Here is a 25892-nt window from a genome sequence, read left to right as displayed (position 1 = left end):
CCGACCTCCACTCCGCAGTGCTAAGAAGCCCCAGCGGCCAGAAGTGGATGGGATAGCGGCTGCCCCGGGTGCCTGCATAAGCCTGCTCAACACAGAGCCACCCGTCCATCAGGGCCTCCGCCGGCATTGTGGGGAGGCAGCACCATGGAATGAACCTGTGCGGTCCATTTTCAGATTGAACATAAGGAAGACGCTCTTGTGGAGGGTCCGGATGGCGTGTGGTAATTAGTGAAGTGGCTTTCCAGGATCAAATGAGAGGGCTGGACTTCACATGGAGCTGTGCAGGTCCAGGGAGCCTGGCTTGTGGCCCTGGCTTGGTCAAGTTCAGGCCACACATCAAGAGGTCAGATGCTGATCAATTTGAACTTTAGGATGTGACTTACAAAGAATGTGACTTAAGGTCAATTAAGGACAAAATAAAGCCAAGGCCATTGCAAGGGCCGCGGCTTCCTCTTAGACACAGCATTATGCTGTCTTTTCTAGAGTTTGGAAAGCTGGGAGGGGTATAGATTGAAAAATAGGGGGTTGGGGTATTTTTCTTTAGTTGCTTTAGACTTTTCTTTTTAAACCATGTATGTTTTATGATAAGGGAGAGAATCATTCTTATGTAATTCTTTGGTTCTATTTGGGTTTTTTTTCTTTGTTGTATTTGGTTTATTAAACATTTAATCAAATGTTTTGAGAACATCCCTTCAAAGTCAGCATGGTGTCTCTGAGTATTTCTTGGGTTTTTCTTCGTTATTCTATGCCCCTAGAATTTTTCTTTGAAAACCCTGCAACCAATGAAGTCTTCTCTGCTATACTGTGATAGAGGGGTTTTTGTTAAAGCTGATTTAAATGTCAAAATAAAGAACTTTCTTTCTTTTCTTTCTTTTTTAACGTCAGTCTTCCTCTTTTGTTCCTGAGCTCAGGACTGTGCTTTATTTACTGCGAATCGTTGCAGTATGTTTGGCTGGTCATATGTTGGTTAAAGGAGTGGAGAGAAACGAGCCATTGACGGTACAGCCTGGCTCATTCATTTTTCTTCGAATGATCCTCTTAATACATAATTGTAATCAGCTCATAATATTTAGACTTTATCTGTATGAGAAAAAAGAATGTTGAACAAGGTGGCTTTTTAGCTACAAATTCAGCAAGACTTCTATTAGAAAAGTTACTGGTCGCTTATTATTCTTTGCTGTGTTTGCTGCTTTATTTAACAGCTGGCCCTATTTGATAGCTATCTGAAAATTTATCTATTCTTGCTCTGTACCCCCCCCACCCCCGTCTGTCCAGATTTCCTCAGAAAGACGCAGGGACTTAAACATCCCCTGGGGTTCCCCACAGCATTGCCCCGGTGGGTGAACCTTTTTCAGTATAGGCACGAAACCAGCTGCATCTTACCTTCGTTTTGTTCTTCAAAGGTGTCGAGTGAAACCGTTGTATGTGGGATTTCATTGGGGCTTCTAGGTTCTTTATACCTTCAGTCAGTAGGTTAGCATATTTTTGTATTAGGTTTCTATACCAGAATTTACACCAAAAAAAAAATACAGTTTCTGAACACTGCCGTTTTCCTTCTCCGTTGTAAACTGGCCCCTGTTCACTTGTAAATTGGATCTTCACCACCGCCACCAGTTGCCATCAAGTCAGCTCTACCTCACGGAAACCCTATGGAGTAGTTCTAACCCACCAGTAGTAGGACTACTCCGTAGGGTTTTCAGTGGCTGATTTTTCGGAAGTAGGTTGCCAGGCCTTTCTTCCCAGGTGCCTGTGGGTGGACTTGAACCTCCAAAAACAAAAATGTACCTTTAAAAACCAAACCTATTGCCATCGAGTTGATTCTGACTCATAGCGACCCTATAGGACAGAGTAGAACTGCCCCATCGAGTTTCCAAGGAGTGGCTGGTGGATTTGAACTGCCAGCCTTTTGGATAGCAGCCATGCTCTTAACCACTACGCCGGCGTTCTCAGGTGTTGTTTCCCCCAGGTTGCTTTCTTCCCTCTGTGCCTGTCCTGTAGGCCTTGCTTTGCTTAGTAGTACCTCGGCACACCAGGATTTGAGTGTTTGTCTGATCTTTGACTTGTGGCACCGGGCACTCCAGGTGCGATAGAATTTCTGCTGACAGTGTGAGGGAGCTTTCCAGAAGATCCAGGAGTAAAGCGCATTTCCTGTGGTTTTCCACCCCAGAGAGTGGATGCTCTAGGGACCTCAGGTTTTCCTGGCATGTTATATCTCTTACATGTGAATATTTGACTGGTATCTGGTAGCAGGACATTGAACACAAATCATTTAACAAACGAGAGGATTCCTCACTTACGTGCAAAAGATGGTATTCTGTATGGATGTCAGGGAACATAAACACAGAAGAGACCAACTAAACTTTATGGGGTGGCCCTACAATGAATTATTAAAGCTGCTTGGGTGTGCTGCTTCACTGCAGCCTTGCACCACAGGGAGCTACTGGTCTTGCCCACATGCAGGTAGAACCAGGTGCCCAGGCTGAGCACAGGAAGTCCGAGGCAGCAAGGGCATGGGCCAGCCAGGTATTAGCAGCCCAGCCCAAGCCTCTCCACGTGGCTCTGCTGTCAGGACTCCAGATAGTCTTGTCAGGGTGGCATCCTTTTGCTGAAAGTCTCTTCCACACCTCAGCTCTTAGGTGTTTTCGTTTTTGTTGTGTGTGTGTGGTTTTTTTAATAACTTTTTAGACAGATAATTCACATACCATACAATTGACCCATTTAAAGTGTACAATTCAGTGGTTTTTTAGTATTTTACAGACTTGTACAAACCATTACCACAATCAATTTCAGAACATTTTATCATCCCAAAAAAGAAAATCCTATGTGCTTTAGCCATCACCCTCCAACCTCCTATTCCCTCAGCCGTAAAGCAGAATGAGACCAGTTTCCTCTTGAGTCAGTTCCAACTCATAGTTGACCCTATAGGACAGAGTAGAACGCTGTAGGATTTCCAAGGCTGTAATCTTTACAGAAGCAGACTGCCACACCCTTTTCCCAAGGAATGGCTACTGGGTTCCAACCGCTGACCTTTTGCTTAACAGCCGAGTGCTTAACCACTGCTGCACCAGGGCCCCTTCCCTCAGACCTAGGCGTCCACTAGTCTCCTTTCTGTCTTTCTAGATTTGCCCGTTGTGGACTGTTCATGTAAATAGAATCATGCAATATGTGGTCTTTTGCGTCTGGCTCTTTCACTTAGCATCGGTTTTCAAGATTCATTCAGGTTGTAGCATATATGAGTACTTCATTCCTTTTTATTGCCAGGTAATATTCCATTGTGTGGATATACCATATTTGTTTATCCAGTCATCAGTTGCTGCGCGTTCGAGTTGTTTCTACTTTTTGGCTTTTTTGTTTAATGCTGCTATGAACGTTTGTGTCCAAGTTTTTGTGTGAACATCTGTTTTCAATTCTCTGGAAGTGGAATTGCGGGGTCATGTGATAACTCTTTATAATATTTTGAGAAAGTAACAGACTGTTTTCCAAAGTGGCGGCACAAAAGTTTACAAAGGTTCTAATTTCTCCGTATCCTCGTCAGCACTTGTTACGTCTCTTTTTTATTTTAGACATCCTGTTGGGTATGAAGTGGTATCTCATTGTGGTTTTGATTTGCGATTCCCTAACGAAAAGACGTTGGGCATGCTCTCGTGAGCTTATTGACCATTTTACCTCTTTTTTGGAGAAACGTCTAGGTAGATCTTCTGCTCGTTTTAAAGTTGGGTTATTTGTTACTGAGTTGTAATAGTTCCTTAAATGTTTTAGATACAATTCCTTTATCAGATACTTGATTTGTAAATAATTTCTCCTGTTCTATAGGTTATCTTTTCAGTATCTTGATGGTGTCCTTTTTAGCAGAAACATTTTTAATTTTGATGAAGTTCAGTTTATTTTTTCTTCTGTGTGCTTTTGGTCTCAGATCCAAGAAACCATCACCTATTCCAAGGTGGTGAAGATTTACAAAGGATCTCCACTTACATGCAGATAGTGGTATTTTGTGTAGATGTCAAGGAACAGAAGCTCAGAGGAGACCAGCTAAATTTCATGAGGTGGCACTAAAATTAGATTTTTAAAGCTACTTAAACTACAGGTCTCTTCACCACAGCCTTGAACCACAGGCAACTGTGTTCTGTAGACCAACTGGTCTTGCCTGTGTTTTTTTCTAAGAGTTTTATAGCTAAAGCTCTTACATTTAGGTCTTGGGATTTATTTTTAAAATCCATTTCTTAGGCTCCTGTAGAAAAGGGTAGTGGAAGAAATAGCCATTAAGAAGAGAGGGGGAAGGGAGGGTTGGGTTTTTTTTTTTACGGGAACTCGTGATATGGATAGAAGTTGACTGGCTTATAATGCCCTCCTTCAATAGCTGGGTTCCCCCCGCCCCATCAAGGTCTTAATTTACATAACCCCTTCTTGGGGTGGCTTCTGTGAGGACATACCTCGCCACGCCCCCTCCATACCCGATTATGCCCTTTTTTGTGATTCTGCACCTGCTGGTTACCTGGATTTTCCTTAGTGTTTCTGCTGACCAGAATGCTCCTTAGAAATGAGAATAGCAAGGCTTTTTTTCACGTTACCAGGAGGGACCAGTCCCTGGAAAAGGACATCATAGTTGGTAAAGTAGAGGGTCAGCAAAAGAGGAAGACTCTCAGCGCGATGGATTGACACAGTGGTTGCTACGATGAGCTCAAGCATAGTAATGGCTGTGAGGATGGCACAGGACTGGGCAGTGTTTCATTCTGTTGTCCATAGGGTTGATGTGAGTTGGAATTGACTGGATGGCACCTCACGACGAGTCCATGAGATCAGGGGCTTGTCTGTCTCATTCACCACTTTGTCCTCAATATCCAGTACTTAAGTGTTGGACAGAGACTTCCAGACCTCGAGGCATCCTGCAATAGCACAATAAAGTGATTAGAGTAACTAAGCCCATAGCAAGACCCCTTAAGGAGAGCATGCCTCTTCAGCTGACCTCGTGGGGCCCTCCAGAGTTGAGTCTGCCTCTGATGAAAGCGAGAGAAGGCTCAAGTGCCCCCTCAGAACTCAGGCCATAACCCGTGGTCATTTATTCGGCCAACAGTGAAAGTCCTGCTTTGGCAAAGGCTGTGTGTTACATTGTAACGAAATGAAGAAAGAAGGCAGAGTGTTATCTCCTAGCTCAGAATTGGCTCTCTGAATGTATAGTTATTTAGCGAGCAGTTCATAGGGTGGCTATGAGTCGGGATCGACTTGACGGCAATAGGTTTAGTTTGGTTTTTGTTTTGATAGGGCAGGAAGACAAACTCGGCGGTATTTCAGGGTGGGCATGCCCTGGGCCCCCAGGCTCCACTTTTTGGAGCCAGTGGCCTTTAATAGCTTTAATATGGTTAGATGAAGTGGCATAGCCAGAGGAAAGGGAAGAAAGACCAGAACTTGAAAGAGGGAACGCAACGTGAGCAAGGGCACCTCTCTCTACTACGTTTGTCATTTTATCTGCGTCACCACACTCTCCATGGGCAGATGAAGTGTGTGGTCCCCACACCAGTTTGAGAAGATCCCTGTTTGACCTGTGGTTACAGCCCCAGTTTAGACAAAGCACCCCAGACACAGCGGGAGCCAGACAATTCAGAGCCCTGGAAGAAGAGCCAAGAGCCTCCAGTGCCTCGTTTGTTCACTTACCCGGGGGCCTAGGGATTGACTAGCCTGGCTTTATGACAGCAAACAAAGTATGTTTCCATTCCCTTTAAAAAAAAACCCATTTGCCATCAAGTCAGTTCCGACTCACAGTGACCCTATAGGACAGAGTCCTATAGGGTTTCCAAGGCTGTAATCTTTATAGGGACAGACTGCTGCATCTTTCTCCCCCAGAGCGGCTGGTGGGTTCGAACTGCCAGCCTTCTGGATAGCAGCCAAGTGCTTTAAACCACTGCACCACCTGGGTTCCTCCTTCCCCTTAGTTTTAAAAAAGCAAAAGTTAAGATCGCAGCCATTTGGGAGTGAGGAGCAGTCAAGGTGAAAGAGAAAAGGATAAATGATAGAATCAAAACCGCAAACGTGGAAAAACTTACCTGGCAGCCTTACTGTTGATGGTTCTTTAATCTTCTCTCACGAGAACCAGTAGGCCAGACATCCTGGCCATTATAGATGCCCCTAAACAAGACACTTAGCTTTAGGAGTCCTGTCTGCCTCGCTGGGGCTCTGCAAAGGCTCCCGGGCAGTCAGGCAGCTTCCCTCACCAGCAATAAACCCACTTTAAAGCAAAGTTAAATCTAATTTACGGACACAAATTGAAAAAGCAGGTTTGTTTATTGCAATGTTAGACTTATTAACTTGCAAAAGCCATGAGCCTTGGCCTTTCTGTTTACAGATACAAAATGGAACTCTAAATGAGGTTTAGTGGACTTCCCAGATCATATTCCCTGCACAGGGTTTTTCCCTTCAACAGTGAATTTCAAAATCAAAAGGACTGAAAAGAAAGAGGAGCGCTTCCTGTCATAAATAGGATGGGTGGCACTCTTCAAAGCGTTTTACAGCTTCCAGCACTGCATTATCATTTCCAAGTAGCTGAAAAGCATTCAGAGTTTTCAGAAGTGGTGCTTCACTCAAAAACATGTATCAAGCACATACTGTGTGCCAGGCTTTGAGACGGAGCTGGAGGGCGGGGGCGGTGGCCTGAAGATCGCCAAGGCCCCTGCCCTCACCAAGCTTGCAGTTCAGTGTGAGCAGAGACATAAAACAAGACGTAGACACTATGATTTCAGAGAGCAGTGTGCACTTGAAAGACGGTAAGATGCAACTCTGGGAGTGACCCATTTGCTGGGCACATGGAGACTGATGGTGACGTGGGTTCAGGGATATGGCTTTGTCGGGTCATTCAAGGAAACGGGTGTGCTGAATGGGGCTGGCCAGCGATGGCACTCTGGTGTCCCTGCAGACGTCCTCTGTCCCCTCTGTCCACCCTAGCTCAGCCTTCTTGTTAAAAGGCTGAAGGTTGCTGGGACATGCTTAAGACTTTCTGGTATAATTAGAAAACTGAAAGCCTAATTGAACTACAGTATACTTACTAACAGAAGCGCATATTTTGTAAAACCAGTTGCTGTCAAGTCCAATTCATGGCAGCCCCACGTGTGTCAGAGTAGGGCTGTGCTCTGCTCTGCGGGGTTACAGTGGCTGATTTTGGGGGGAAGTAGATCACCAGACCTTTCTTCCAAGGTGCCTCTGGGAGGCTGTGAACCTCCAACCTTTCGCTTAGCAGCTGAGCACATTAACCGTTTGTACCACCCAGGGATTCCTGGAATATTCTTTAGTTGTTTTTAAATGAAAGTATGTGGGCTACGTTGAGTTAGTAAATCCAGCAGTGGCAAGCGGAGAAAAGGAAAAACACAAAATAACACGTCCATATTGATGGTTACTATGTACGTATCAAGGAGCCCTGGTGGCGCAGTAGGTAAAGTGCTCGGATGCTAACCAAAAGGTCAGTGGTTGGAACCCACCAGCTGCTGTGCAGGGGAAAGATGGGCCGTCTGCCTCTACATATTACAGCTGTAGAAACCCCATCAGGCAGGTCTACTCTGTCCTGTAGGGTAGCTTCGAGTTGGAATCGACTCTACAGCAATGGGTTGTACGTACATCTCATAAGTGAAGTTGGTCCGAATAGCTAGGATTTCATATTTGTTGGATCCTCTGCATAAAGTTGTCTGTTTACGATCTTATAAGTATTTAAAAATAAAGCAAGAGAAGCAGCAACCTAAGGAGACCACAGGTGCCATCTGTAAGCATGGCGGTGAGCAGACACCCAGCAAAACCCTGGTTCCGGTGTTGGTGTAGAGGAAGAGGTTTCAACTCTTCAGCAACAAGGTTGTTTCTGTCACTGACCTTGACTGAGTGATGTGCTTTGTTGATGACACACGCAGTTACCAGAACCAAACTGGGAGGTATTGTGACCGAGTTATCAGAACTAATCTATTGTGTCTTATGTCTAAAGCCATGCCTGCTCAGACTCCTGTGGCTCCATTTATTTTTCAGGCATAACAACTTCTTCGAGACCCTGCTTTCCAAGCTCTACCTCTGGGGAACCCAGGGCCCCACAGAGGAGTTTTATCTTAAAACTTAAAGGAAGACTTAAACTGCTTGAGGAACATGTCTGTATTCTTATTATATTTTTATATAGAGGGGTTCAACATAACACTTTTATTAAAAGCTTAAAGAATTATGTTTAAGAACAGTTTGAAAATCACCTTGGAAAACTGAATCTCTGTGATAATAAACAGGCTCTTGGGAACGTATCTGTGTAAGAATTTTTATTTCTCTGAAGTAACTTTGTGGAAGACACTAAAACTGAAGTAAAGAAAACAAAAGCTGGAGATACTGGCTGCAGAAGAGCACTGAGAATTGTGAAGTATCAACAACAATAAGCTGGTAACACGTAGAATATGGGGTGTGCAACCTCCCACATTGGTACCCAGAATGCAGGGCCTTGTCGCACTCCTCCTGCCTGTCCGCCCTCTCACCCCCTTTCCTGCCACACTAGGAGCCAGTCTCTGTCCCTCCACAAGCCCAGTCACTCACCTCCTGACAGGCACTTTGCTCTATCATTTCAGTAGCTAGCAGACATTTCCTTGGAGTTTACACACCCAAATTTTTATCAAATCAGCAAATAATAGAACTCTTGAAGTAGAGAAGAAAGCCAGAAACACACTGCTACCTCTGAAGCATCAAGTACTTGCTATGGGGAGTTCACTGCCCAGAGCCCAGAGGTCGAGGCTGCTCTGCCCACCTGGCAGGACGGGAGCCTAATGTGGGGAAGGTGGACTGCTCAACTGACGTGTAGGGGTGTGGCAAGCCTGGGCCTCCAGCCTCACTGGGCTCTTGAGGCTAAGCTCCTAGTTTTTGAAACTGTAGGTCAAAACATTGAGGGTCATAAGATCAATTTAGTAGGTGACCAAGCCAACCCCTTGCCATTGAGTTGACTCTTACTCACAGTGACCCCATGTGTGTCACGGAAGGACTGTGCTCCATCGGGTTTTCAATGGCTGTTATCTTATAAAAGTAGATCACCAGGCCTTTCTTCTGTGGCGATGCTAGGTGGATTTGAACTGCCAACCTTCTGGTTACTAGCTAAGAACAAACTGAGCCACCCAAGGACCTAATAGGTCACCAAGCAACATTTAAAAAAAAGAAAATGTCAGTGTATTGTATAGAGTGAGGAAAAATATCAAAAAATGAAGCTTTGTTTCGGTGTGGGTTTGTATACACATATGTACATGGGCATCCATTACTGGCCAGCACGCTAGCCCATTCCATAGCCGCCAGGCCTGTGTATAGTTGGCTGCGATGAATGTGTTTGGAACGATTGAGCCACCAGCCTCATAAGAGAGCACTTTGTGTTTGTGAGCTGCAGAATTCCTTTTGGACACCCAGACCATGTGTCTGCTCAGACCTTTCACCACACAGGTACACCCTACTTTCCCACAGCAAGATCCCATTCTGGGGCAGTTACACAGGTGATTCAAGGTCTCAGTTCTGTATCATCAGATGTAGGGCGGACATGAATGGCCTCACATGCCTGCCCTTTGTTCTTCCCACCCCAGACTCTCAGAACCTCCCATCTGTACCCAGCCCCACAGAATACCTGGGGTGGGAGGGGCGGTGAGCCAGTCCCAGTGATTGTTGGTGTCTGTCTGTGTACTCAGTACCATGCTCTAGACTTCAGGAACCTGGAAACTTTTAGAATCTCTTTCCAGTGGTGCTGTGTGAAAACCGCACTGTGTGCTAAGTGAGGGCCGCGCCCACACCTGCCAGCCGCGTTTTTCAGGTCAGTTCAGCACAATGTACTGAGGGTCCCTCGAGCTGCAAAATTTTAAAAGCAGATTTTCGGACTCAGACTAGTTTTATTGGACCACAGTATTCAAGGGCACACATTTTTATATCATTCAGGACTTGATGTCACTGCATGTTATGGGGAGACTCCAGGGATCCACAGTCTCTCTGTGTCACCATTATCAGCAGCCCCTATGCTGAGTGCTTTACACGTTCTGTGCTATCCTCACCTCACCGTCTGAGGCGAGGAGTTACTGCAGATGAGGAGACAGGTAGCAGGTGAGGCCGTGGTCTGCGGAGGTAGGCCTGCCCCCCACCCTGCTCCCACCCCTTCTGGCCCAGCCTGCCTGTCTGTTATCCCCTCTGCTCCTGAGGACTCCGTGAGGAGGCAGGTAAGGGAAGCCTTGGTAAACAAAACAGAAAGGGCGCCCAAGTGTGAGGTGGGCCTCTAAGAAGAGGCTGGTACAGCGAAGGCGCAGGTTACATGACCACCAGGCCCTGCACCTCCCCACCTCTCCAGCTCCCAGTCTGCTTACTTCCAAGACGCCTTTTCCTGATTTTTTTCTGCATTCTTCCTCTGTCCCTACTTGCTGCTGTTTTCCCCCTTCTCCTTCCACCCTCCCTTTCCCCATTCTCTTCCTTGTTCCTCACCTCCTTATCTGGGTGTGACAAATTGATGTGTTTGAGGCTAAACTCTTGGCTGACCCTAGACTTTTAAGTGATCGTAGCATGAGGTTGTAGTGACTTGATGTATTTTATTATCTCATAGTTTTAGAAGCCACTACGCTTTTCAGCTCCATTGAGACATGATGGAAGTACCATAAGATGTGACTATTTAGTGTACGGCTTGATCAGCTTTGACATGTGTATGCTCCCGTAGAACATTAAACAAATCAAGAAGCCATGGAAAGAAAAGATTAATAAATTCAGCTACACACAATTCAAAATTTTTGCATGGCAAAGCTGTCATGAACACAGTTTCAAAAAAAATAGATTGACAGACTTGAGGAAATATTTGCGATTTAATCAAAGGCAAGAGCTAATTTCCCTCATATTAAAAAACAAGAGTCCAACAAGTTAACTAGAAGAAGCCAGTAATCCAGTAGAAGAGACAGTTCCTGCGAACGAGCTCATGCCTGCTGCCACGCGCTCAGCCTCCCTCTGATGGGCTTTAAACTGGCCAAGAGGCATCTTCACCTGCTCCCTGTCCACAGGCCCCTGTGGTCCCTGGAGTGGGGAGGCCCGGCCAGGATATGGGGACACAGGACCCCAGGTCCCCCTGTCCTTCAGGCCCATCCCTGGTGGGCGCCCTTGAGCCTGCCCCTGCCTGTGTGAATAGTCCCTTCCTCAAGCTCTCTTCCTCAAAAGCAAACTGCCTGCCTCCTTGGGTACCGTTGTTGACTTATCGACAGCGCCATGGCTGGGTGGTGGTGATGGCGGGAGTGTGCTGCTGCAGCCTTGTGAAAGGCACTGAGGCAAGACCCAAACCTCCATGCCTAGAAGCTTAGGCACAGATACCCTCAGACATCTGAAGTGACACGTGTACCCCACTTTCCATTGCGTTGTAGGTGGTTCTCAGTCTTCACCATACAAACAAAATACCATCAGCGGGGGTCTGACTAAGTTGTGCTACAACTGTTAATACAGAGAAGGAGAAACTGCTTTGTGTGCTTAAGGAACAAGTCAAAATATTCTTTAGTTAAATTTAAAAATAAAATCAGAGTAGAGATTAGTGCGAGCCATGCTGTTATTTGTGTTAAATGGAAAGGAAAGGCTATAGATAGAAATTGTATGTGTGTTTATAAAACAAACTGGTATAGTAGTCTCTGGGAAGAAAATACTTTTTTTTAGTGTTTTGTGTATTACTGTAGAAAAAGAATTCGAGTGTAAAGAGATGGGAAATGTTTCTTAGCAGGTTGATTTTTGGTTTAGTTTTTATGTGTAATTGAGATCAGTCTCAATCTGGTTGGGACTGAAATGAAACTGTTAAATTTTTCTCCGGTGTTTGCTCCCAGCCGGTCCAGGTCCAGTGTCCCTTCTCCTCCAGGCAGCCAAGCCCTTGACACTGTCTGGGGCAGGTGCCACATGTTGCCCCCATCCCCAGTGTAAGATTCCATCCTCCTGTTTTTTTGGGTGTCTGGGTCCAGGCTGGGCTGCAGCCTGCGGCTGGACGAAGGTCTGAGCTGATTGGTCCCCTGAAAGAATGGTGGGGGCGGGCCTGCATGGAGGCCTGGTTTTACCAGCCCTATAGCCATTGCTGCTGCCCCTAAGGTGCAGATGGCCCAGGGCACCCTGTTTTATAAGTCCAGGAAGCTCTAAGTCAGTGCTCTGGCCAGCCTTCAGCCTCTGGCCAACCTTCAGCATTGCTCTGGGCCTCCAGTGAGAGTGGGTGCAGAGAAAGACCAAAAGAACGTGGCCCTTGCCCTGGAAAAGCAAGCTCCTTCCCAGTCCTGACAAGAGGACTGCAGATCAAGGGGCTTTGTCAGGACCAAGAATCGCCCACAGGGGTCTGTCCCACCCCCACCCCAGCATGCTGTGAGGGGCAGAGCAGAGGGTCCCACCAGCACTCCTGGGGAGAGAACAGTGGGGCTGTGGGGAAGGCTGGGACACTGGGGGTAGAAAAGACACCCACAGAAGCCTATAGGGCTCCAGCTGCTGACATCTGTGTGTAGCACCCCTGTTGCTCATTTATAATCTAACTGAGGAAGTTAGAAAGGACTTAAGGTGACTAAGTTGACCTTCAAGTTGCCTCCAACTCATGGTGACCCCATGTGTGTCAGAGTAGAACCGTGCTCCAGAAGGTTTTCAGTAGCTGATTTTTTGGATGTAGATTGCTGGGCCTTTCTTCTGAGGCACATCTGGGGGTGGACTCAAACCTCCAACCTTTCAGTTAGCAGCTGAGTACATTAACCATTTGCACCATGGAGGGAATTAATTAATCAGTAAACACAATCAGATATGTAGAGTGGACAGCTTCCTTCCTATAGACCTGCATCTGAGTCCTTTGTGGCTCCTGGCACCTAGGGTTCCACTTTCCTGGCATTGTAAATTAGGAAGGAACTTGACACGGTGTGTTATGGCCCCTTTCAAGGATTATAAATGTTTCTCAGTGACCTGGAGGAAGGATGTTCCATCGGTGTCCCCTTCGGAAATAGTGCTGGGAGGCTTGCTGCCAGCTTTTCAGGAAGATCCTCATTCCGTGTGGCCACAAGTGGCCGTGCAAGTTACGTGTTCTTGAGCATTTGAGGGGATGGGGAAATAAGGATTGTCTTTGTCCCTGAGAGAAACACGAAGAGAAGTAAAACCATGTGCACTAGCAAGAAGTATCTGGTAGGCTCTCAGCCTCGTGGTCCTCTCTGTGATGCCTTTTAACATCCGGTCCTTGAAACACTGAAATGCTTTAAGCTCTAAGTCATGAAAAGGCTTGCTTGTTTGCCCTGCTGTCCTTGGGGGCGGGGTGGCTGCACTTCCTGGATGCCATGTTAGTGTCCAGGGGTCCGGAGACTCCATCTCTTATTAATTGCGACAATCAACTATTTTTAACAGTAGGAGAAGTGGAAATGCTGAGCTCATAGTTGTTGTGAAAAAGCCTCTTTCACTTAGCTGTCTTGCAGATCTTTGTCCAGTAATGGAGGAGCGGCCCTGTGGGCCTCATCATTTGTGCTGCGTTACCTTTGTGTGTGTAAGTAAGATGGAGGAAAGCACAAAAAGGAGAGAGGAGAGGCTAAACCCTCTGATTTCAAAATCAAATCAAAAAAATTTCCCAAATTGTAAGTGATAAAAGGACAGTCATTGTCAAGGGCATGGTGGGATCAGATGTAATTCAGATGTAAGCTGTTGGGCCACTTGGACGCCGATACGGTTCTCAAACACACGGCCCTATTCGAGGCTGGTGCGTGTGTCACCCCTATTTTGCAGGTGAGAGGAGTGGGTGGGAGACCATCTGGGGCTCTCCTGAGTCACAGAGTAGGTGGCGGAGCAGCAGGGCCCAGTCCTGATGTGCGTCCCAGACATACACTTCCTCCACCGCTCCCCGTTTGCACGAGGCCCGCACGCAGAAGGCACATCTGATGGTGCGTGAGGTCAGGAAGGTAGTGAGGGGTCGAGACAGCCGAGGGCTGCTTCCCCTCTCACCTCTGTCCACAGCTGGTACTGGGACCCGAGCACGGAGTGGGGTCCTGTACACGGCGGTGCCCCCAACTGTGAGGCCTTACGCCGAGCTGGCTTCTCCGAGCTCTGCTTATGCGCCCTTTCTGCTGAGAATATTTTGGGGGCTGCTCTTCCCCCATCTTGTCTGGTGTTCATTGCTACTGACTGTAGAAAAGAACCATTTTGTTGAAGATGGAACACTCTCCCAGTCGTGACCAGCTTCCTTTAGACATGGTGGTCCAAGGCCACGGTTTCACTTCTGTGGACCTCTGAAACGCCTTCGTGGATGTAAAGACGTGCACGGTGGCATCCGGTTTGCAGAAGTTCAAAGCCCCTGTCTGCCACCTCCCAGGGCAGGGCAGAAGGAGCACTAGAGCGCTAACACCTGTTCTCAGTGACGTGGAAGCCAGAGGCAGAGATTCTTAAAAGATTTGGTTTCTCCCTTCATTCCTAATTGTTTGTGTGCAAATCTATTTGTAGTAGATTAAAGGAGAGATCTAATAATGATATAATTTAGAGGGTTCTGGCCCAAACATTGATATTGCTTACATTTTACTGTTGCCACAAACTGATTACTATAAAGGGTCTCCGTTGTTCAAAGGCAGTAAAAACAAGCTGCGATGTCAGGAGGCTGTTATTTATTTATTTATTTATTAGTGCTTAAAGCTTTTTTTTTTTTTTGTATTTTGTAATACAAGTGTCTGTTGTCATCACATCTGTTTGGTTTCTGAGTTTGAAAAGCAAGAGCTCTCTGATAGCAGGGGTTTGGATAGAAGGAATGCCTGTATTTCCTTAGGCTGTATTTCCAAAAGAGACATTAATGAATTAAATCTTTTTGTATATATTAGCACCTTGCTTTCTATAGAAATGCAATTGATTCATAGAACCTTAGTACAACCCCTTTACTTAACAGATGTACAGACTAAAAAGTTCAGGGGAGGAAAGTACTACCCAGGGTAAAATTCAGGACCCAGCAATGTATGAGAGTTTTAGTTGTCCTGTATCTTCACCGACACTTGGTATTGTCAAATGTTTAAAAAGCCATTGGAGTAGATGTGTAGCGGTATCTCATTGTGGGTTTAATTTGAATTTTGTTAATAACTAAGGATGTTGAGCATCTTTTCATATGCTTATTTGCTTCTGGTATATCTTTGGTAAATTGTTAAATCTTGTGCACGTTTTAAAAATTGGGCTATTTGTTCTCTTACTGTTAAGTTTTCGGAGTTCATTATACATTCTGGATACAACAAGTCTCTTGTCAGTTACGTGATTTGCAGAATTTTTCTCTGGTCTGTGACTTGTCTTTTCGTCCTTTTTACAATGTCTTTCTCAGCAAAAGTTTTTTTTTTTTTTTTTTCTTTTATGGATCATGCTTTTCTTGTCATATCTAAGAACTCTTTGCCCTATACAAAGTTGTAAAGATTTTTATCCCATGTTTTCTTCTAGGTGTTTTATAGTTTTCGGTTTTACATTTAGGTCTTGATCCATTTTGAGTTAATTTTTGTACAAGATGTGAGGTATGGGTTGAGGTACATTTTTTTCATATGGATGTCCAGTTATTCCAGCACCACTTGTTGAAAAGATTATCCTTTCTTCATTGGATTGTCTTTACATCTGCCAAATCAATTGACCATGTTTATGTTATGTGGGTCTATTTCTGGACTCTCTATTCTGTTTCACTGATGCATGAGTATATCCTTTCGTGAAACCACAGTGCCTTGATTACTGTAGCTTTATATTAACTCTTGAAATCAGGTAGCATGTCTTCCAACTTTGTTCTTCTTTTTGAAAATTGTTTTGGCTTTTCTAGTTCCTCTGCCTTTCTATATAAATTTTAGAATCAGTTTATCAACATCTAAAAAATTTCTGGAATTTGATTGTGATTGCATTGATTCTTTAGATCACTTTGGAAAGAATTGACATTTTAACAATATTAAGTCTTCCAAGCCATGAACATGGTATATCTCGCCATTGATTTAGGTGTTCTTTAATTTCTCACATCATTGTTGTGTAGTTTTCAGCTTACAGAACCTGTACATATCTTGTTAGGTTTATACCTAAGTATTTCATATTTTTTAGTGCTGCCATAAATGGTATTTTTAAGTTTTCAATTTACGGTTGTTTATTGCTAATTGATTTTTGTATATTGTATCCTGTACGTTCATTAAAAAAGGAAATTCACCATCATTAGGGTTATTTCTTCAAGTTTTCACTACCCTTTTCCCTAATCTGCTTGCAATTATCTAGTTTTCATAGTTCCAAGTTCATTGCTTTTTTTATTTTGTGTCCAGAGTGTTTAGTTGTGACTCATGGGAGAGAAAGGCTATAGTGGTATTACTCTATCTTGGCCAGCACTGGAGCTTATTATTTATTCTGGTGCTCAAACTACCCCAAATTTGACCAGAGGGAGACCCTTCATGATGGCTTCGGTGTCCCTTTGACATGACTCATCATTTTTTTAGCGTTTTCTTTATTTCTAGCCCAAGATGTTCAGGATTCATCTTGTACCTTTCTTGTCTCAATTCTGGAATCAGCCATTTCTCCAAAACACCCTTGTTATTTCAGTAGAGAATGGTGTTTAGAAATCAAGATCCGGGCACTAGGTTTGTTAATTGCTGTAGGGGTAATCAGTGCTCCCAGGGCATCTGATGGACAGAGCTAGGGTGTGTATGTGCTTAAGAACTCGGCTGCTAACAAAAAGGTTGGCAGTTTGATAATCACCAGCCGCTCCTTGGAAACCATATGAGGCAGTTTGTATGGGCTGCTGTGAGTTGGAATTGACTCTATGGCAACAGGTTTTTGTTTCTGTTTTTTGATATATTTATATCTATATTTATTTTTATATTTATCTATACCTGTTGAAATTCATGGGTTCATACCAACACCTCCAACTCTAATCCAGCCCTACAGGGAGTATAGTAAAAGAAAAAAAATTGATGATTGAAGACTTTCGCTGGTTTATTCTAATTTTTTCTCTTTCCATGTATTTAACTCCCTTTTCTAACAGAGAGAAGCCTGGCTGTCAGTATCTTCCTTAATCACTCTTTTTTTTAATTGTGCTAAGTGAAAGTTTACAGTTCAAGTTAGTTTCTCATACATGTATATATACATTGTTATGTGACCTTAGTTGCTCTCCCTGTAATGTGACAGCATACTCGTCCTTTCCACCCCGGATCTCCCGTGTCCATTCAGCCAGCTCCTGTCCTTTTTTTTTTTCCTTCTCATCTCACCTCTGGACAGGAGCTACCCGCTTAGTCTCATGTATCTACTTGAGTTAAGAAGCACTGTCTTCACAAGTATCATTTTTATGTCTTATAGTCCATTCTAATCCTTGTCTAAACAGTTGGCTTTGGGGATGGTTTCATTTCTGGGCTAACAGAGTCTGGAGGCCATGTCCTCTGGGGTCCCACCAGTCTCCGTCAAACCATTAAGTCTGGTCTTTTTACTAGAATTTGAGTTCTGCAGCCTACTTTTCTCCTGCTCTGTCAGGGCCTCTCTGTTGTGTTCCCTGTCAGGGCAGTCATTAGTGGTAGCCGGGCACCGTCTAGTTCTTCTCGTCTCAGGCTGATGGAGTCTCTGGTTTATGTGGCCCTTTCTGTTTCTTGGGCTCATATTTTCCTTATGTCTTTGGTGTTCTTCATTTTCCTTTGCTGTAGGTAGATTGGGACCAATTGACGCATCTTAGATGGCCGCTTGCTAGCTTTTAAGACCCCAGTAGAGGAGGCTGTTTTATTTTTATTTATTTATTGTGCTCTAGGTGAGAGTTTACAGATCAAGTGAGTCTCTCCTACAAAAAGCCATACACACCCCACTGTGCACTCCCAGCTGCTCTCCCCTTAATGAGACAGCACATTCCTCCTCTCTACCCTGTGTTCTCTGTGTCCATTCAGCCAGCTCCTGCCCCCCCTTCCTTGTTACTTTGTCACCAGACAGGAGTCACCCAAATACTCTCATGTGTCTGCTTGAGCCACGAAGTTCACTCCTCACCAGCGTCATTGTCTGTCTTATAGTCCAGGCCAGTCCCTGCGTGTAGAGTTGGTTTCAGGAATGGTTCCAATCTTGGGCTATCAAAGGGTCTGAGGACCATGACCGTCGGGGTCCCTCTGGTCTCAGTCAGACCATTAAGCCTGGTCTTTTTATGAGAATTTGAGATCTGCATCCCACTGTTCTCCTGCTCCATCAGGGATTCTCCGTTGTTTTCCCTGTCAGGGCAGTGATCGATGGTAGCTGGGCCCCATGTAGTTCTTCCAGTCTCAGGCTGATGGAGTCTCTGGCTTATGTGGCCCTTTCTGTTTCTTGGGCTCATGTTTACCTTGTGTCTTTCGTGTTCTTCATTCTCCTTTGTCCCAGGTGGGTCGAGACCAATTTAAGCATCCTAGATGGCTGCTTGCTAGCATTTTAGACCGTGGACGCCTCTCACCAAAGTGGAATGCAGACCGTTTTCTTAATACGTTTTGTCATGCCAGTTGACTTACATGCCGCCTGATACCATGGTCCCCAGAACCCCGTCCCTGTTAGTCTGGCCTTTAATGCTTTTGGTCGTATTGAGGAAATTGCTTTTGGTTTAGTCCAATTGTACTGAGTATCCCTGTGTTATGTGTTGCCCTTCCCTTCACCTAAAAAAATTTTTGCCTACTATCTGGTTAGTGAATATTGCTTTCCCTCCCCACCCTCGTAACCGTCGAAGAACATTTTCTTCTGTGTTTAAACTTTACCTGGAGTTCTTATAATAGTGGTTTCATACAATATTTGGAGGAGGCTGTTTTTAAATGCACGTGTGTACTTCCAGTTGACGTTGAACTTGTATGGAATATAAAATGGCAGGCTGCTCACTGGCTTCGAGTCAGTGGGAAATGGCCTGGGACTGGATGGATTCTGCGAAGCCCATTCAGGAAGCCCCAGGTCAGAACTTCCCTGTGAGAAATGTCCCTGAAGATCATCCCTCACCCCTGACGCCACCTGCACCCCCCGAGCTTTCCCCTCGATTGTCTGAGAACAGCGTCTTCTCAGAAATGTTTTGAGCAGCGTCTTCCTTCTTTTATTCTGCTTATTGTTAGAATCGATAGCATTGAACCAAAATACCAGTTGTTGTCAAGTCAGTTCCGACTCATGGCAGCCTCATGTGTGTCAGACTAGAACCGTGCTCCCTAAGGTTTTAGTGACTGATTTTTCACAAGTGGATCGCGAGGCCTTTCTTCCACGGCGCCTCTGGGTGGACTCAAACCTCCAGCCTTGCAGTTAGCAGCAGCACGTTGCCCATCTGCACCACCCAGGGACTCCAGATCCAACACTAAGAAAACTAAATGGGTGTGGTTTTAAAGGCAAACCTCACAAGGAGAACTAGCAGCCGGGTTGGGGATTTGCATTTAATTTTACAGTTGTTTTGCATTTATCCGTTATCTTGCAAAATCATGTCTAAAAACAGTGAGACACGTCATGGAAACATGCCCTCTTTTCCCCTATAATTGACTTAACAGCCTTCCTAAATAGGAATGCGGTTCCTTTCTTTAAAAAGGAATTTAAGATTAGACGTGTCGGTGTCTCCGAGGTAGACCTACTCTAGAAAGTCACTGTGTCTAATACAGAAAGCTTTTTATCATTAGAGGCATCGGGTGCGCAAGCTTGCTGCTGACTGATTTTCTCTCTCCTCTCTGAAGGTCCGCCATCGCTGGTGTGAGCTCATTGTCAAACACAGATACACTAAAGCGTATGGACAGGTGGAGCGCTTCCTGCGGGGGGACCAGGTGAGTCCATTCGCCAGTGGGTGGGGTTCAACGCCACCGGCCCTGCCTGTCCAGTGTGCCTCACATGGGCCCGACTGGTGGACATCTCTTTGTTACAGATATTTTAAGGAGTGGCAGGACCTTCGGTGACACCCACACTTCTAAGCTGTTTCTCCCACTTCTTTGGTGCCCCTTTTAGAGCATTAATGAATTCTGTATTAAAAAGTCCCTTGGTTTTACCTGAGTGGCCCAAGTACCCAGGGCTCTTTGTGGTCCTGAGCTCTGCCAAGTCTGAGCTGTGGCCCTACAGTGCCATCACGGCCCTGATCTACAATCCATGACAGTTAGACAGAGAGCCCAGTTGGTTGGAGACGCCTTTGTCTGCGTCTGCACCAAAGAACCAGGCTACGTCCCTGGAGACCCTTCCTCACTGTTGACCACAGGAGAGTGACCTCCTTCCAAGGACCCACAGGAAGGATGTGTGTGAGGTGCTTGTAGATTTGGGGTGTTCACGGACTTAACAGTCACAGAATTGGGGCATTCATAGACTTGGGGTATTCACAGAATTAGGGGCATTCACAGACTTGGGGCATTCATGGACTTGTGGGAGTCGCCCCGGCCCTCACTCCCTCATGTACTTCAGGATCACCGCCCCCACCCCTACACACTGATGTGCGTGTCTGCAGTGGAGTGTGAGCGTGGCTTCTCTCTGCTGCTGGAAGTCAGCCTTCAGCTCCTTCCTGTACCCGGACCAGGGCTGTCGCGCTGTGTGAGCTGCAGGGCTGTGTGAGCTGAAGGATGGAGCTGCTTCTCAGTGGGGTGGGGAGAGGGGTGGAGTGGGGGCAGGGCAGACAAAAGGACTTTTGATAGGGTCCTGAGGACTGAGGGCAGCCAGCAAGTGAGGGTGCATTATTCCCACAAAGAGAAGTACGTGACTCTGTACCAGAAGAAATGTCACATTTGCACAATGGAGCAAGAGGTGTTTGAAAAAACAGAGGCACAGGGACGGGGTGGGGGGCGCGTTCAGGACAAAGTATGAGAACAGCTGTGTCCTTAGGGTCTATTCTGAAAACCAGAATTAACTGCAGTGTATTTAAAGCCATGGTCTTTGCAAATCGGCTTTTTCAGGGAAGGATTTTGAGCCCCTATTTTTTTTTTACCTACCTAGTTTTTAGGTCGTACTATCTTTGAGACCTTTCCTTTAATTTGCTCCAGCAGAACGTACTATGTGTGATCTGCAGCAGAGCTAAGGTTGGAACTCGGAGAGACGAGGCAGAACCAGAGGAGCCCACTGCTTTCCCACAACGTAACAGGCCGTGTTAAAAATGTGGGAAAACGCAGATGTGCGTCTCCACAGCATTGTTTTTGAAACAGAAGAGACAGTGTGTACTGTGGTGGTCCGGGAAGCCAGAGGGGTGGTGCTGAGGCTGTACTGAGGGATGGGTGCTTTGCCAGGAACAGCGTGATGATTCTTCCACCTGTGGCCACAGTGTGAGTTGTTCCTCATTCCGTGGTAGGTCACGGACTCCGTGAACTCACACCGCCAGCTCTGCCCAGGGACACGCTGTCGTGGAGGAACCCGCATGTCTGTAACGTGCACATGGGTCTTTGTGTGCTGCTTTCAGCTGTGATGTTTTCCGCACTGGTCATTGTGGGGCCTGTCTCTCCAGAGCATTCCTAGTGTTCACCACTTTAGACATGCCCCCTCCTCACTCTGATCCTTAAAGCATGAGAGTCTGGTGATGCAGTCGATAGCTAAGAATTCCTTGGGGTGTGGGTGAGCACGAGGGAGGAGGGGGATTGAAAATGCAGATTCCGGAACTACAGCTACTCAACTGACTGTCTCTTCTCCCAGGGCCTTCGTGATTTCCCAACCAGCAGCTTTGTGTGAAACAAGCACGTGCGTAGCGCACAGCTGTGTGCTGCACATGTGTGTGCATGGCTGTGCCTGTGTGTACACGTCATTTATTTTACTTATGACCGCTGGACTTTGCTCCCCTGCAGGCCATGGGCACCTACCTCTACGGCGAGCTGATGGTGAGCGAGGATGCCCGGCAGCAACAGCTCGCCCGCAAGTGCTTCGAGCTGACCAAGGAGCAGATGGACAGAGCCTCAGCCCAGGTGGTGGCTGAGATGCTCTTTTAGAGGTGATTCTCTCCCTTTCCTGCCCTTTGTTTGGTTCTAACCGGATACTCCTCTTAGGAGCCAAGTGGTGACCGAGACCACTGCAGCGTCGGTCTCTGCCCTCGCCCAGTGGCCTTGGAGAGCGGGTGGACAGGTGCCTTTGGGCAGCGTGAGGCCCAAGTCCCCAGAGCCTCACGCTGACCAGAAGCTGCAGCTGCCCAGTTCACTGCAGGATGGCTCTTGTAGGCCCTGCTGTCGCCACTGCACGTGGAACCAGAAATCATGGCAAACACCTTGAGTAGGCCTAGAAGCTAGGGTGGGAAGTGTGGTGGGTGTCCCTGAGCAGTCATCAAGTCCCATCTGCCCCAGGTGTGCACGGCTGGGCTCCCCTGAGTCCTGTGCCTTCTAAACACGTGTTCCCTCTTCTAGGCCAAGTGAGGCTTGTACTGCGACCTGGCCTAACTGATGGGCTGTGTCAGCCTCCCAGCCAACCTGTGTCGCACGTCTGCATGGTGACACCACGTGTCCCGACAGCTGGTCTTCCTACCCTTTTCCTCACTGTCTTGGAGGTAAAGGGTCTGGAGTGGCAGCCCTGTTAATTTAAATTGCTTCCTCTGCTAATTGTGCTAGGAATTGACCTGTTAGATGTACTTCCTTGCGGTTTGTTTTTAAATGTGGGTTTCTGTGTTGTAAAAGGAATTAGGCAGTGGTCTGTAAAGTTTTGCACGTAGAGCTGTGGGATTATAAATGTGTTTTTTTTCTCTAGTACTCTTATTTCTATATCAAGGTTTTACATGATGTAATAGACTATGTCTAATTTTGTATCCTTTTTAAAAAAGGCAATATCACATCGGCAGCATTTTTCACACGGCTTTGTAGCCCCTCTGCCGTTATAGTTTTAATCGGCATTTAATATTTTTGTTGATACTCTCAACCATTTGTTTGACATTTAGTTCGCTCGTAATGTTTGGCGCTTGTAAAAACTATTTCTAATATGTCTAAGTATCTCACTGAAAGAACTCTAATACTGAAGAGAAAAAAAAACAAGTTTTGTAAAGCGTGATCCTGCCCTTCCAGAAGAGGAAGGCAGTGAGCGTGAGGGCGGGGTGCATCGTGCGGTGAGCGGGGTGCATCGTGCGGTGAGCGGGGTGCATCGTGCGGTGAGCGGGGTGCATCGTGCGGTGAAGCAGTGTCTGCAGACGTGTCCCGGACGCTGTGCCTTTGGGCAGTTCCGGGCAGTAGTCGAGATGCAGGTACAGCGGTGGCGCAGTGATCTTGTTGCCAGCCTCACACAGTGGTCAGCATAAATCACGTTTCTCTTCAGATTTTTAATTTCACGGAGAATTTGTGTTTCTTGAAGTATGCAGAACTACAACAAGGCAAATTACGCCTTTGATCGTTTCCTCTGCCCCAAATTTTGGAGACTTTAGCTGTGACGCGGTCTCAGGGTTCTTCATTTTCCTTTTTGGCCTCAGATGGGCAAAGGAGTATTCCTGGAGACAGCTTGCTTTTTACCCCCGCCCCAAGTCGCCATTCCGGTCCCTGCCACTGGTTCTAGGTGAACACAGGACCCCCTGCTTTCTCCTTGAGGAGCAGTGGTGACAGCTGCACCCTCCAGGGGTTGGGGACCTTTCCAGCCTGAGAGTGGGCCCAGGCAACCCTGACCACTTAGGAGGGTGCGCTGTGCGTGGGGATCTTCTCCTCCAGGGTGAGAGCCACTGAACTGCCTGAGCAAGGCCACCGTCTTCACTAATTCTGTCCCACAGCTGGTTCCCAGCTGCAGTGACATTTTCATAGTGTCTCTGAGTCCTTGAGATTTAAAAAGTTATATCTCTAAGACCCCAGCTAAATGAACAGCAAACAAAAGCAGAGCCTGTGTGGTGACCTGACAGGCTTGGAAGCAGGGGCTGAGTGGGACAGGGGTTGTGTAAAGAGGGGCACTTGCCCTGGGCGCAAGTCCAAAGGGGCATCAGACACGATACGGAATGACCTTCTTGAGGTGCCACAAATATGAAGGGCACCTGACTGAGGCAACCAGATAAGGGGCGGGGAGGCATTTCTGCTTAGCATCGCAGCTATCGACGTCTTACTCGTCTTGAAGTCTTGAATTGGGGTGGGGCACAGCTTAGAGATTGTTCCTGGGTGCTCGTTACCCATGCTACGCCCCTGCCTGGAGGTGGCCGTGTCCCGTGGCCCAGTGAGTGCGGGGTGAGCGGTGGGCATGGCCGCGGTGCTCTCGACTGCTCTGGCTGCTTGGGTTCCTGGCATGCTGATTTGTGACTTAAGATTAAAATCACATTGCCAGGGATTACCACGCAACCACGACCTTGGCTGCTCCTCCAGAAACCATGGTTCCTCTCTCTCCGCAGTTGGGAGAACAGACGTGTCCCGTAGCTCTCCTTTGGAAACAAGACGCCAGCGACCACAGAAGATGCGCTCCAGCCCTTTAGTTTTGCCCAGACGGATGACCTCTCTGACAAGGTGCAGAGCTTAGCTGATTGGTGAACAGTGATTGGTTTCCGCTTTGTTCACAGTGGCTAAGTTCTGCACCTGGAGAGAAGGTGAGATGGGGGCAGTTAAGTTGGAGCCGCTGGGCTGAGCATTGCTGACGGAGGGCCACTGCGGAGTGGTCCGGTGTTGGAGAGCACGTTTCTGGAGGATGAGAGACCTACTCAGCCGAAGGATGCACTTTCTCCTGTCAAGGAGGCAAGGACTAGTCCCAGAGTCCTTAAATGTGTCTACAGAAGTAAAATTCACTAATGAGTCATCTGTCTAAAAGGTCAAATGTATTGAAAGCTGCGAAAATGATTCTTATAAAACACTAAGGCCAGTCCATCAAGAAAGTCTGTTAAAACTGTGTCCATGGTGTGATGTGTGTGAGCCAGGCGGGGTGTTGTCAGGACAGGCCTGGTTGTGGCCTCACGCGCATGGTGAACTCTCTTTTGTATCTGTAGTCTAGGTCTCTGTGTCTTCTGAGGCCACTAGCAACAACACGACGGAGCTCAGCGAGGCACTGCTGCTGCGGGCTGTCGATTGGACCCGTCCTCCGGTGCCTACTGAGCTGATATCAGTTCTCATTTCACACACTGGCTCAGTTCAGCAGGAACAGGAGTCGAGCCCTAGAGCAAAAAGACTTCCCGTTTGTAAGTGCCGGAGGCTCCTGGAGCCCAGACCCACCCAGGCGGAGACAGACCTGAAGCGTCCAGCGCCAGGACCCACCAGCCAGCTCCCCTGGTGCCATTTGTATGTGTCCATGTGGTGCGGGTGTGGGTCGGATCCCAAGGTTAAATTGGCACAGAAGGAAGGCCTGCCTGGCACTCAAAGGCAGAACATGTTAGCGCCCAGGGTGGCATGGCCCCTGCAGGCATAGTGGGCAGTGCCCACCTCTTCACCCAGAGTTCTAGGCTTTCTGAAAGCACTTGGAGGGAACTCAGATCTAAAGTGGGATCTCTTCCTCGCATCTGCCTCTTAAGTGCAGCCCTAATTACAACCCATTTGGTTTCATGATCCTGTGTGAGTCAAGTCAGTGTCAAATGGTCCGTCCGTAAACCAGCCCCGTGGCTGCGGGACGTGGCTGCCTGACCTGTCCTCCATGCGGACCCTTCCTCCAAAGCTGGGGGAGACTCGGCGCACAGAGGTACTTACGTACCAAGACCCCTTTTACAAGAATTCCTCCGTCGTGACTGAGTAATAAATTTTATTGCTGTTTCCTTTGCAGGAAAGATCACAGAGAGATTCTTTTTCATATATCCACTCCCAGTCCTGGTGGGAGCAGGCTTCACTGACCCTGGACATCAAAGGAAGGATTATGTGGCTGCTAAAGCCATCAGCCGACAGCCACGCCGGTGTCTCAGTCCTTCTCTTTCCCAGAGGCTGGCTTCAACTGAGCGTACGTGAAAGGCAAGTCCTCAGCCCGGCTCCCACCAGGGGCTGTGCCGGGGCTCTGTCCCCTGCCCAGACTGGCCATCTCAGGATTTCAGCCCCAGCTGCATCTCCCCGAGTGTAGGCAGTTCTTCCACAGAAATGACTAAAGTTTCTGAGACACATCAGAAAACCTCCCACACGTTCCACGGAGCCCCTGGGCGTGTGGCTCCACGTGGATAGTTC

At 47.0% G+C, this 25892-nt stretch overlaps 1 protein-coding gene across 17 annotated transcripts in view; it reads left to right on the top strand.

Moving 5' to 3' along the window:
- AOPEP (aminopeptidase O (putative)) overlaps positions 1 to 25634 on the top strand; it is a 462828-nt gene extending 437194 nt beyond the window's left edge. For 11 of the 17 annotated variants that reach the window (XM_023544690.2, XM_064291144.1, XM_023544692.2 and 8 more), the window contains 3 exons: positions 19596 to 19682; positions 21666 to 21808; positions 24155 to 25596. In XM_023544690.2, the coding sequence (XP_023400458.2) occupies positions 19596 to 19682; positions 21666 to 21806 (228 nt within the window). In that variant the 3' untranslated portion in view covers positions 21807 to 21808; positions 24155 to 25596. The other 6 variants (XR_010322950.1, XR_010322949.1, XM_003407697.4 and 3 more) reach the window with 6 other exon arrangements.
- The last annotated feature ends 258 nt before the right edge of the window (positions 25635 to 25892 follow it).

The sequence above is a fragment of the Loxodonta africana genome, chromosome 9, assembly GCF_030014295.1.
Source record: "Loxodonta africana isolate mLoxAfr1 chromosome 9, mLoxAfr1.hap2, whole genome shotgun sequence".
Lineage (NCBI taxonomy): Eukaryota > Metazoa > Chordata > Mammalia > Proboscidea > Elephantidae > Loxodonta > Loxodonta africana.
This window is presented reverse-complemented; position numbering and strand designations above follow the sequence as displayed.